The 13659-nt window shown below is 41.0% G+C and overlaps 1 protein-coding gene across 1 annotated transcript in view; it reads right to left on the bottom strand.

The window, feature by feature from the left end:
* LOC136373304 (zinc finger SWIM domain-containing protein 6) overlaps positions 1-13659 on the bottom strand; it is a 99863-nt gene that overhangs the window by 46861 nt on the left and 39343 nt on the right. Inside the window, exons 10-11 of the mRNA XM_066338199.1 lie at positions 9515-9672; positions 8830-8993 (exon numbers count right to left, since the gene is read on the bottom strand). Coding sequence (XP_066194296.1) covers positions 8830-8993; positions 9515-9672 — 322 coding nt within the window. The remainder of the gene's footprint in view (positions 1-8829; positions 8994-9514; positions 9673-13659) is intronic.

Raw genomic sequence — 13659 nt, 5'->3', positions numbered from 1 at the left:
ATGAACATTGGCTGGTACATGATCTTAGGGCTATCCATCAGATAGTCCAGGATGTGCACCTGGTGGTAGCCAATCCTTATACTTTATTGACAACCTTGAAGAATTCGGATCAATCGTTCAGTATTAGACATAAAGGATGCCTTCTTTTGCATCCATTTAGTAAGTGAAAGCCAAGAGCGGTTTGCTTTTGAGTGGGAAGGTCCAAAGACTGGGAGAAAGACTCAATTGGTATGAACTCTGTTACTGCAAGGATTCAAAAATAGTCAAATTATTTTTGGTAGTTAGCTAGCTAAGGAATTAGAAGGATGGCAGAAAGAACATGAGGGTGTAACATTGCTGCAGTATGTGGATGGCATCTTAATAACTTCCTTGACTGCAAGTGAATATATGGAACTGTCCATTAGTTTGTTAAATTTCCTAGGACAATCTGAATACAAAGTTTCCAGGAAAAAGGCTCAAATTGTAAAACAAGAGGTGTTGTATTTGGGATTTATTCTTTCACAAGGACAAAAGAGTCTAGGCCAGGAAAGAAAAGAGAAAAGATCTATCAAATTCCTGAGTCCCTTTCTAAAAGAGAATTAGTCCCTTTCTAAAAGACAACTGAGAGCGTTTCTGGGAATGCTCCCAGGTGGGGTTGCCTATGGATACTCAACTTTGAGTTGATTGCTAAACCTCTGTATGAGGCAGTTAATGAAAAGGATGAAGTCCTCATCTGGACTCCTGAATGCAGGAAAGCCTTTCAGGAACTGAAACATGTTTTAATGACTGCTCCTGCATTGGGACTACCAGACTTAGAAAAACCTTTTGAACTCTTTGTGCATGGAAGTTCTCATTTGGCATTGGGGGGTTGACACAATGGCTGGGATCCTGGAAAAGCCCTGTTGCATACTTTTCTAAATAACATGATGATGCCAGCAAAGGATGGCCATCCTGTTTTAGGGCAGTAGTGGCAACAGTCCTCCTAATCCAGGAAGCAAAAAAATTAACCCTGGGACAGCAATTGACTGGTTTTGTGACCGATAGTTACAGCAGCATTGAAACAAAAAGGACACTGGTTATCACCAAGCAGGATGTTAAAATACCAGTCAGTTTTGCATATAGGTAAAGCCTTATAAAATAAGGGCCTTGTTATCCTTGTAAAATAATGGCTCAGGCCTACTACTTATGCTAAGTAGAAGGGAACTATGGGAGAGTGATTCAGCTGGAATAGGGGTAGAGAGACATGAGAGACATGCTGCATGACTGCCGCATGTCCACATCATGGTGTATGGTGGTTGGTTGACTTGGGCTTGTTGTGCCTTAAAACTATGTAAACTGATAAATGGCTAACTGCTTAAAAAGGCCTGTTTTTTTGCAATAAAGGGGCTCTCCTTTGCACCTGCCTGGAGACTGTGCTGCTTTGCTTCGTACAAGTCAGTATTGTTAGAATAAGATGATGTGTAATTAAAAGTAACTAACCTTCTGAATCTAGCAGTGTTCTTAGAAGTTGACCTGGAAAAAAGGGGAATCAACCCATGATTGCTTGCAGACCATTGAATTGGTGTACTCCGGTTGAGATGACCTACAGGACACTCCCTTGGAAAAAGGGGATTGGGAACTCTTTGTGGATGGGAGCAGCTTTGTGGAAAATGGAATCCAAAAAGCAGGGTATGCAGTGGTAACTCAGCATGAGGTAATAGAAGCCAAAACCCTAACCCCCAACACATTGGCTCAGAAAACAGAACTGATTGCACTGATGAGAGTGATAGAGCTCGCACAGGATAAGATGCTAAATATTTGGACTGACTCAAAATTTGCTTTTGGAATGGTCCATGCCCATGGAGCCATTTGGAAAGAGAGGGCTGTTAGCCTTTCAGAGATCCCCGGTGAAATATGGACAAATAATACAGAGATTGTTAGAGGGAGTGCAGTAACCTTGAAAGGTGGCAATATTGCATTGTAAAGCTCATCAATTTGGAGACACCCCAGTAAATACTGGAAATTGTCTGGCTGATAAAGTGGCCAAGGAGGCTGCTGGTGGGAACACCCTATTAGCCTTACCTGAGAAATAGCAGCATTTGGACAAGGAGGTTGCTAATTATCAGGCTGAAGAAGAGAAATTGGCAAAATTGTTAGATGCTGAAAAGAGTCCTGAAGGACAGCGGAAAACACTCAGCAAACAGGTAGTAATTCCTCAACATCTTATAAGGAAAATCACAGAGGAACAACATAAGGAAACTCATTGGGGAATAGAGTCTATGGTAGAAGCAGGAAAGCCTCAAGTGTTGAGCATACAAATCATGAAAAGCATTGTTAAAAAGTGCCAGACCTGTTTAAAGAAAAATATACATCAAAATAGATGGCAAACATCCGTGACTGCTAAGAAAGGAAATTGTCCATGAGACTATTGGCAAATAGACTGCAGAGCTTCCACATCAAAACAGGTGCAAGTATTTATTGGCACTGGTACATACTTTTTCAGGATGGCCAGAAGCTTTCCCTTGTCACACCAACAAAGATAGGGAGGTGGTAAACGTTTTGTTGAAGGAAATTATCCCGAAATTTGGAATGCCAGTGGGAATGTCATCAGACAGAAGTTCTCACTTCATTGCTAATAGTGCAAAACCCAGCTAAAATGTTAGGAGTGAAATGGAACTTGTGCACCCCATGAAGACCTCAGTCAAGCAGGAAAGTAGAAAGGATGAATCAGAGTATAAAGAGACAAATTATCAAGATTTGACAAGAATCATATTTTAAAAGGACAGACACTCTTCCCTTGGCCTTACTGAGGGTATGAATTAGAACTACATCCAAGGAAAGGGTGAATCCATAGGAAATACTGTACAGGGGACCATATCAGGTTAGAGAAAGCAAAGGGAATATCCAAATCAGTGGGGATCAGAGTCTAACAGAATACATTATATCCCATGGGAAGGTGTTGTTTTCTCTCCGCAGATACGCTGTGCTGGCAGCATCCACGATGTTGGACATCGCAACCCATCCTTACCAACCTGGAGACTGGGTGTACCTCAAAACCTGGACTGATGAACCTCTCCAACAAAAGTGAAAGGAACCATATCAAGTGCTGCTAATTGCTGTGAAGGTGCAAGGAGTAGATTTATGGATCTACTATAGCCAAATCAAGCCATCACCAGCACCAGAAAGGACTGCTGAAGCCACAGTACCCACATACCTCAAGTTAACCAGACATAAATTTTGTTGGTTGTAGTTTTGTGGACTGGAATAACAAGGGTTAATGCCGATTGTATTCAGCCCATGTTACCTCAGTGAGAGGAAGACAGAAACATCTGGGTATTATTGGCAAGGAAAGTGATGAATTCATCCTCCTGCATAAGTGCAGGGGATTCAGTAGGATCAATGTATAACTACTGCTTGGGGGGATTTCCAACTCCTTTAGAAGTACTGAAAAATGTCATCATGTTACAAAACTTTAAAACAGAACTTTTACAAAACTGTCACCAAAAACTAGGAAATAAACTCTCCAACCAATTTGTTTAGTTAGAAAGCTGACATTACTTTATTAACAGTGCTGGATGCATGGGGATTTCTCCTCAAAGCATGCATAAGCAGCAACTTAACAGAGCTCGTTATATAATGAAACTAATACATATTCATCACATTTCTATTACATATTACATTTCCTGAATACATGCATATATGCTAATTATTTATGTGAACTAATTTGGATAGGAGTAGGGGTCTTAGGAGGGTCTTTGGGGGTCATTTGGGAACATCCCATTCCTCAAAATCCCTTTAATGGTCCTGGATCTTTCTGATGAATCTTCTTTTCTTGAGAGTATCTCAAATATGTGGTCAGGTTATGATGCACTTCTCTTATCCTTCTTTGCTCTGGCACTCTATCTCTGTTCTCAAAACTAAGACATCTGCTAGTACATATTAATCACTAATATAAGTAAACAAGGAAGCATTAGCTAGCACAAGACTATTAGTCACAAATGTAGGGAGTTAACACAAGGCCACATAATCTCTGGCATTTGTACTTAAGCACTGCATGGTACCAAACTAAGCATTAACCATGGATATCGGGCTCATACAGGATTGTGCATGTAGTGGTTGACCATGGCTCAGTGCCAGGTGCCCACTAAGTCGCTCTATTACTCCCTTTCCCAATGGGAGAGAGGAGAGAATAAGATGGAGAACAACCATCAGGGTGAGACAAGGCAGTTTTTTTAGAGTGAAAGAAAGAAAAAAGCAAGATTCTGTGCACACACAAACTAAAGAAAAAAAAAGTCAATCTCTACCTCCCATTAGCAGTGATGTTCAGACACTTCCTGGGAAGCAGGGCTTCAGCACGTGTAATGGTTTCTTTGGAAGGCAAACATTGAGGAATCACAAATGCCCCGCCTTTCCTCCTCTCTCCCTTAACTTTATATATTTGAGCTGATGTCATATGCTATGGAATGTCCCTTTTGCTAATTTGGGTCAGCTGGCCTTGTTGTGCCCCCTCCCAGATCTTGCCCACTCCCATCCCTTTGATGGGGGAGAAGGAATGTCAGAGGGACAGCACCGCTCAGCTGTAGCCAAAACACTGGTCTGTTATCAACACCCATCCAACTACCAATGCAAAGCACAGCACTGTAAGGGCTGTGAAATTTACCTCAGTCAGACAGGATACAGTGCTATAGCTAAAAGAATTTTCCAACATCTTCCCTCACAGCTGCATAGACTCCTTAAAGAAATATAACTTGTTCAGCAGAAATAGCAACCAAAGTGAATAATATTTTTGTTCTCAAACTTTCAAAGAAAGTTACTGACCCAAATTGAGGCCAGGATGGAAAATTACTATGACCAAAGTCCACTGTCTTTTGGGCCTATAAACAGCAGTCTAAAGTGAGAGCCTTTGAGCTTTCACAGACTGCAGTGGGCTGCAACCAGCAACCTCCCACTGAGTGGAGCCTTTCAGAGTCAGCAATCTCAAATTTGCTATACTCGGAGGATTACCAAACAATGACAATGGATCCTGGGCTGATACTCCTACTCCTCAAGGCTCAATCCTTTGCCTGCTGAGAAGATGCAAAGGCATATGAAGTGAGTATTTCACTGAATTAGATGGGAATTTTTCACAGGTATCTTCTACAGACTCTTTATGTCTGTGTATGTGAGAGTGTGAATATGCTGTAGCAAATGTACCAGGAATGTTGCTCTTCCTAGATTCTCAAGTACATTAGATTTTGTCCTGGGTTGTAGTTTAGGATGTATTCTATCACCATCTTCAGTTAATGGCCCATCAATGCCTTTTGCATGACTCCCTCCGGGAGTTATCTCTCTCTTTAATGGGCCATTAAGGCTCTCTTCCATGACTCATCATCCCATTGTGAGATGCTCCACCCATGGGGAAGAGCCAAGCATTCTCACCTGGATATAAGCTGGGATTTGGGACGGTAGAAGCAGCTTTCACCCACTGGATTCCCAGAGGACTGGAGCTACCAGACCTTTCTACAAGATTTCTGTTTCAGGAAAACCACCTCGTCTAGACTGTTTCCATCACCCTAATGAGGTTATATTCTGACTCTGTCACTAGTTTTTCTTTTTGTATTTATTTCATTTTATTTTATTCTATTTTATTTTCCTTTTCTTCTCATTAAATTTTATTTCTGACTTAGAGCCTCTTACTCGGTTTGTTTTCAAAACCACAACAGATTTGTAAGTAAGTTAGGTCTGTGAGTTACTGTTGTGGTATAGTAAATTCTATATGAATCCTTTGCTAAATTCTTTGACTTAAGTAATTGGTTAAGTTAAATGATGTTAAGTGCTGCTAAGTTGAAGTTAAATTAAGTGCTGTTGGGCCTTTAGACAGTTTTCCTTTTTATCTTTACCCTCTCCTATCCTTTTGTCTGTGCCTCCCCCTAGCCTCCAAGTAGATAGTTTTGGGTTTATTTTGGTTTTGATTGATTTTGCATTTTTGTTTGCTTTTTTCTCTGTTTCTCCATCTAGTAAGTAGTAGAGTGAACCTTGCCACAAACTTTGTCATGCTGTTGTTTTTATATGAAACTTGTTTTTGTTGATACCTTTGCCAGTGATTCTTTAAGTGGCCTTAAAACACTCATTCACAACAGCTCTGTACACTCCATCCCCTCCATTACACAGTCAGCTACCCCCTGCCTTTTCTGCCCTGTCCATCCCTCCTAAGGAGCCTGTAACCTCCCAACATGGCCACGAACACCTTTTTGTAGGGAAAACATCTTCTCTTTTTGTATACTTTTGCTATAAATATTGCTGTTATTGTGTGTGTCTAATTCCATAGTGTTGTGCTTTCAGTAAATTGTTATCTCAAACAATAGTCTCTGCTTTTGTCCCTCCCTTACTGGGTGGGGTGAGGGAAGGGGAGTGGCTTATTTGGAGTTTAACTTCTGGCTGGTGTTAAAACCAGCACACTCACTAAATAAGCATCAAGCGATCACCTGTACTAACTTGCTCAGCAGTTCTGCCAGCAGTACCTGTCTGCGTGTGTGTTGTAATACTTACTGACATTGATGTAGCATGAAGCAGGAAAATGGAGAAACAGAAGCCCCTCCTGTACCTGCAGATCTCAGTGTCTGTGCCAGTAAGCTTCTGAAGGACAGAATACACCTGAGATGCTCCATGTCCATTTGGCCACATTTTCCACAGCTAGTTTAAATGCTTTCCCTCTGCTGAGTCACATAACACATGCTGCCATTAGAAATAGAGAGAAAGAACCCAGGAGTCCAAATATTACTCCCAAATCTAGACTAATATAAGAGGTTTTTCTGTCACGGAAATCTCATTGACAGAGTTGTGATATTGCTGTTATCACCTCCTCAGCCCAACAACGACAAGTTGGCCTGGTGAGGATGCTGCTGTTCAGTTTGTCATGTGAGGGGAGAAATGGAGTTTTATAGGGCAGATGTCATAAGCAGTCAGTTACTAGATAGCTAACATAGACAATCTAATTGCCATTGTGTCAGAAGGCAGGAGAGGGGAAAGCATCTGTAGGCCACTGAAGACATTGCTGACACTGTAAGACTTCTATAGGAAAAATGTTACTGTAGAAATCTATACAGCTGTGAGTTACTACCAGAAAACTGATATGCATCTTCCTTCTGGAAAGCAAACTACCTTAAAGGTAGTTTTTAAAACACCTTAGTAAGCTTGGGGCTGACAGTGGACGTGTTCTACACCAGTTTATTCCAAACACTGGATTTACGAGAAAGTACAGGTTCATGATATTTCTTTCACTAGATCTTACTGAAGACATTCTGATGACACCATCACCCACACAGGGGTATCCATGAACACAGTGATATCCAAAGCGTGCTGCTACCACTGAATAATACTTGGTAAATGCTTGAGGTGATCTTCAAGTCAATCATAAGGATCTTTCTCAAGTAAACAAACATTTAAGCCAGAAACGTGATGTGACGGAAATAAAAAGAGAGCAGATTTCCACAGCAATCTTCAGAATAGGAAAGGAAAAAGCACAAAGCACACAGTCTCAGCTTTCTGACCTTAGCTTCTGAAAATCTAGAATAGTCAAATAGTAGCTTTCTTTGGCATGAGAAGCAACCAGGATAATATCCTTTCCCCAGAAGTCTTATCTTTGTTTACTGAAGCAGAGTAATAAATGGCTTTCTAATCATTGAATTTTTTTGAGTTTTTGTTTTTCTTGTTTCTAAGAACTCCCTGAAGAGGGATGAAGAGATTTATTTTTGTTGAAATGAACTGTGCAAACCCCAAGATTCATCAGTGTAAGGCAATATTACTCCGGATACCTAATATGTGAAGTCTCTCACAAGAACCCAAAAACTGATCTGAGGTTCTTGCACACATCAGGCTGAGACTGATACAGATAACCATTCTACAACTTGTGGAGTGCATGATTTGATGAAAGAAGTGACAGGGCTGCTGTTGGTACAGTCTGCCTTGAAACAGGTCATTATGATTGACCTTGGCTTTCTCTAGTAATTCATCAAGCAGTTACCAAGTGTCATTTGAGGTAAAGGAAGGGAAAATGGGAGGAATGACAAGAAATGTCTCAAGGCCATGGAAAAGATCTGCAAAAGCAAGTCTAGAGGAGGGACATATAGATGATTAGAGGGATGAAACAACTCTCCTATCAGGAAATGCTGAGAGAGTTTGGGCTGTTGAGTCTGGAGAAGAGAAAGCTCTGGGGAGACCTCATGGCTGCCTTTCAGTACTTGAAGGGGGCCTATAAGAAGGATGGGGACAGACTTTTTAGTAGGGCCTGTAACAATAAAACAAGGGCTGATGGTTTTAACCTGAAAGTGAGTAGATACAGACTAGATACAAGGAAGAAGTTTTTTAAAATGAATGTGGTAAAACACTGGCATAGGTTGCCCAGAGAGGTGGTAGATGCCCCATCCCCAGAAATATCCAAAGTAAGGTTGGACAGGGCTCTGAGCAACCTGATCTAGTTTGAAGATGTCCCTACTCATTGCAAGGGGGTTGGACTAGATGGCCTTTAATGGTCCCTTGCAACCCAAACTATTCTGTGATACTATTATTTCTGGCAAGCAGAATAATTTTGCTCTCTAGCCATCCCTACATATACTCTCAAACCCACTGCATTAGTCCTTTCTTACCCCTGAACAGAGGAATGCCCTGCAGCCAGCTGCTCCAAGCTCTCTCTTCCACTCAAATGGCAAAGGGACTGAACAGATCCTTGCTCTGTATTTTCCAGTTAACTGTGCTTTACATCAGAAAACAGAATCAAAGAATTCCAGACAAAGACCAAAGAGGATCTTTGAGAGGCTCCTCAGTGACTTAAAGAGAAGTACTCTGGGTCAAATTCCTGTCTTCTACTGTAGTAATAATGAACGAAGGAAATACCTGAAGGCCCAACTCCAGAGAAACTTTCAGAAGAGTGATGTCTGGCAAGTTGTCCATGAGTGTTGCTATTTTAAATGCATCCTGGGCAAGTTTGAAGATGTGTGATGAGGAGTGAATATTTTTCTGAATGGATTCTAACACTGTTTCCAGCCTCTGAACATCACCTGCAAGGTGTAAACAGAATCACCAAAACAGAACAAGCTTCCAAAACATAGAGAAATGCATTATAATTGAGCTTGCCTTTGCTACGAAATAGTACAATATTTCAATTATGCATATTTTGATTTTATAAACCTTCCATAACGAAATTACATGAACAAAAGACACAAGACCACAAATTCCTCTAGTGCCTGATGGTGCTAGTGTAGTACATGGCCAAAAGTCATAATTTGTGAATTTTAGAAGTGATTTGTTTACTCCTGGGTTTCACAGTCTATATTGTGTCAGAAGAACAAAAAGCTGTCTCATCAGCATCAAATCAAGCCCATCTGGCTACTATCTAGCTAGTTTAACCACTTTTCTAGAAAATTAAGTGACAGGTTTAAGTCAGTTCAGTTTGTTTTTCCCATTTCAAGCTCCTGTCAGACTGCCATTTGAATTCCTAAACACAAGTTTTATAATCTGTTTATTTCATGAAATATTAAAAGCATACACTTAGTTGAGTACGTAATTGACAGCAATGTACCTTTGGCTGCTGTCAGCATGGTAGATGCCAGCTCACACTGCTGGGATTCGATGTGACTTAGGGTGAACCAGCGGGGATACCGGTTTGGAACAACTGATGCGATGTGGTGTGGACGGGACGTATCTCCTAAAGGAGCCATAGATTCCAATACTAGCAACCTGGAATAAGAAAGAAATACTCTTTCATCAAATCATTATTATATTAGATTACTCATAAGCAAAACTAAAGCTACAAAAACACTCGACCTTAATAACCATTAAATGTGCAGTTTTGGGTATAAAGATATTGAAAAACCATTTATTTTCTTGGGGAATCTTAAAAGTCCATTTGCCAAACTTGCCTACATCAGTGGGCATCTGTAAGAATTCACAGGACAATTAAGCAGTTGTGCTGGTTTTGGCTGAGGTAGAGTGAATTTTCTTCATGGTGGCTAGCATGGGGCTATGTTTTGGATTTCTGGCCTTTGCTGCTTTTCGCACTGCCAAACTGGTGAGGAGGCTGGGGGCGCATGGGAAGTTGGGAGGACACACAGATGAGACAGGTGACTCAAACTGACCAAAGGGATATTTCAGACTGTATGGCCTCATGCTCATTATATAAAGTGAGAAGAAGGAGGAAGGGGAGGACATGTTTGGAGTGATGGCATTTGTCTTCCCAAGTCACCATTGTGCTTGATCGGTCCTGCTTTCCTGGAGATGGCTGAACACCTGACTACTCATGGGAAACAGTGAATCAATTTCTTGCTTTGCTTTGCTTGTGTTCATGTGTTTTGCTTTACCTGTTAAACTGTCTTTATCTTAATCCAGGAATTATTTTGCTTTTACCCTTCGGATTCTCTCCCTGATCCTGCTGGTGGGGGAATGAGCAAATGACTGCATGGGGCTTGGTGGCTGGCTGGAGTTAAACCATGACAGCCATTCACTAACCAAGGAAGCAGAGACTTTCTGCATCATCCATAGAGTTGAAGCTTTTTTCCCCTGCCTTGTTTCAGTTTTTGAACCACAGTCCTCAGGAAGGAAAGTGGAGTAGTTCTCCATCATACTGAGAACATATAAGTATTTTCCAATATTTGGAATATGCTTTCTTCACTTGCATATGCTCAAAGTAAGGGAGAAGGATATTCAACAAGTCATAAGGTTTTTGACCTTTCAATAAATTCAGACATACAAAAAAAAACCCCATTTTGCTGTTCAAATATGAAGTAATTTTAAGTCCTTAAACTGTAGTCTACCAATAATAATGTGCATGTTAATATGAAAAAAGATACTTCCCTTTTGTTTTGTATCAAGAGTCAAATTTCTTCCCTAGTACTACTGAGACATCTCTATATAGTTTTATATATGTAAAAATAAAATACATATAAATTCTCCAGCTGATTTTTTTCAAGAACAGAGGAGGGAGAAAAAAAATGCATTATTAAATTGTTTCAAAAAACAGGAAAAACCTTAACTAACATAATGCAAAAAGGATTATTAGGTTATGAGTAACAGTAAATAGACAAAGGTCATGAAAGGAAAATCTATCACTTTGAATTTCATTGCCTGCTTCTATGTTCCTTTGCTGTGAAAAGAAATGCTGTTGTGAATTGATGGCTTTCATGCAATCTTGGCAAGATTAGGGAACATAATAGCAAGCACAAGCAGATTTAGCATTCTTCACTTTTCTGTCCTTTGAAACATCAATTAATTAGCTAGGTTTTAGCAAAGCTACTTTGTGATTAAACATCACCATTAAAGGCTGACTCACACAGCCTTGGTTGAAATTCAGGCTTAACAGGGAATGAGCCAAACAAAGCCAAACATCTGAGTTCACATTCCAAGTGAACAGTCAGCTAGGTCACTGCAGATCCACATTCTCCAAGGCTGTACTCCATATGTTTCAATGCTGCAAGCAGAGAACTGTAGACAAGTGACCATCAAAGATAGCACACCCTGTCCTTGCAGCCCTGAGGTGCATGCATGAAAGGCCTTACAGTCTCAGATTCTATTGATTTCACACTGAGTGTTCCACACACTAAAAGAAGATTAAAAAAAAAAAAAAAAAAAAAAAAGACATAGCAACAGATGATGTTGAATGCAGAGAGGCAAAATACTCCAGAGTTGCTATCATGGGTCAATGACCTGTGTAGACTAACACTAAACACTTGTGTCTGCAGGGCAACTAGCTGTCATCTTGGGAAGTTAGCTTCTTTCATAAATGTTCAAGTGAAGAACGCTTATAAAAGCATGAGCAACCATGCAGATTTCTATGTGGAAACATTTTAGTCATGCCATAAAGGAAGAGATGGTTAAATTTCTCTCTTCTGATCCATTCCACCTCACAAACATGAGACATACATTTGTACTGGGTTTGCACAGCCAGGTTTTGGTAGTTGTGGAGGCTACAGGGGTGGCTTCTGTGACAAGCTGCTAGAAGCTTCCACAACATCTGGCAAAGCCAATCCCTGGTTGCTCCAAGGCAGCACATGCCACTGACCAAGGCTGAGTCAATTAGAAATGGTGGTAACATATTTAAGAAAGAAAAATAGAAATTGTTGCGCAGTTGTAATTTCAGCCAGAGAAGAGGGAGGTAAGAACATGTGAGAAGAAAAACTCTGCTGACACCAAGGTCAGTGAAGAAGGAGGGGGAGGAGGTGCTCCAGGTACTGGAGCTGGGATTACTCTACAGTCCGTTGTGAAGAACACAGTGAAGCAGGCTGTCCCCTTGCAGCCCATGGAGATCCACGGGGATGCAGAGATCCATCTGCAACCCATGGAGGAGCCCCATGCCAGATGCCTGAGGCTGTGACCCCGAGGGAGGCCCATGGAGACAGGGGCCCTGCTCCCATGCTGGAGCAGCCTGTCCTTGGAGGACTGCACCCCGTGGAAGAGTGACTCATGCTGCAGCAGTTTGGGGAGGATGGTTGCCTGTGGGAAAGACTCAAGTTACAGCAGGTTGCAGAAACTGTTGCTTGTGAGATGGACTCACATTGGAGAAGTTTATGGAGAACTGTCTCCCATGGGAGGGACTCCACAGTGGAGCAGGAGAACAACTCCTCTCCCTGAGCAGTGGGAGAAGCCATGGGTGATGAACTGACCATAACCCGCATTCCCTGTTTCCTTGTGCTGCTGGGGTAGGAGGCAGAGCTGGAAGGAAGGAGGGGTGTGGGAAGGTGTTTTTAAGGTTTTATTTTACTTCTCATTATCCTGCTCTGATTTTGTTAGTGTAATAAATTCAATGCATATCTCTAAGTTAAGCCTGTTTTGCCTGTGGTGGTATTTGATGATCAATCTCTCCCAGTCCTTATCTCAACCCATGAACCCTTTGTTAAACTTTCTCTCCCCTGTCCAGCTGTGGAGGGGAGTGAGAATGCGACCTTGGTGGGTACCTGGTGTTTGGTCAGCGTCAACCCACTACAACATTCTATCTTCCTGCTTTCTTTTTGCCTTACCCCCTAAAAACAAAATTTAGGTTTAGTTAGTTATTAATTTGGTTTGTATCAGGAGTGCTTTGTATACTGAAGTATCACTTTGGCATGAATGGAAAAAGTAACCAACGTTCTTTATAAGAATTTTTGAGAAGTTCTGAGGAACACAGATAGACATGGAATAGAAAGTGTCTGCATTTTCTGTCACTGCAGTTCAAGATAGCAGTCCACACTTCTTAAGAGTGCCAAATATATTAAAAAATATTAAAAATACATAAGTAAATAATAATAAAAAGCTGAATTCCCATCTGCCTTAAAAGTGATACCAAGACAGCTGTAGCAAACAGCCTTGGTTATGCTGATGTCTCCTGTGATGTTACCACACAGAAACTAACAGACAACTCTTTCTTATACTGTTCTGTTTGAGAAGTAACTTGTTTGGCTGAGATGGCACCTTCATGTCAAAAGATGGCTGAAGGTCCCCATAATCAACTAGAGATTTGGACTTTTCAGTGCCTTGCTTGTTTTTCCAGTTGAGAAAGGAAATTTCCAGAAAAGAAGTTATCAGTTATGATGTGTTTCTGGGGAAAGCCCAAATACTTTTTCAAGAGGAATGGCATGTTGTCATAACATTCGCTGAAGCATTCAGTGCACTGTGCAAAGCTACTTATAGATGTCTATTTTAGCCTTTCAATGTGGTCTTGGTAGTTTAGTTTAAGGAGGAAAACTCCCCACAGTA

This window comes from Sylvia atricapilla, chromosome W, assembly GCF_009819655.1.
Source record: "Sylvia atricapilla isolate bSylAtr1 chromosome W, bSylAtr1.pri, whole genome shotgun sequence".
NCBI classification, from domain to species: Eukaryota; Metazoa; Chordata; class Aves; order Passeriformes; family Sylviidae; genus Sylvia; species Sylvia atricapilla.
The sequence above is the reverse complement of the archived record's forward strand: the minus strand, read 5'-3'. Positions and strand labels throughout refer to the sequence as shown.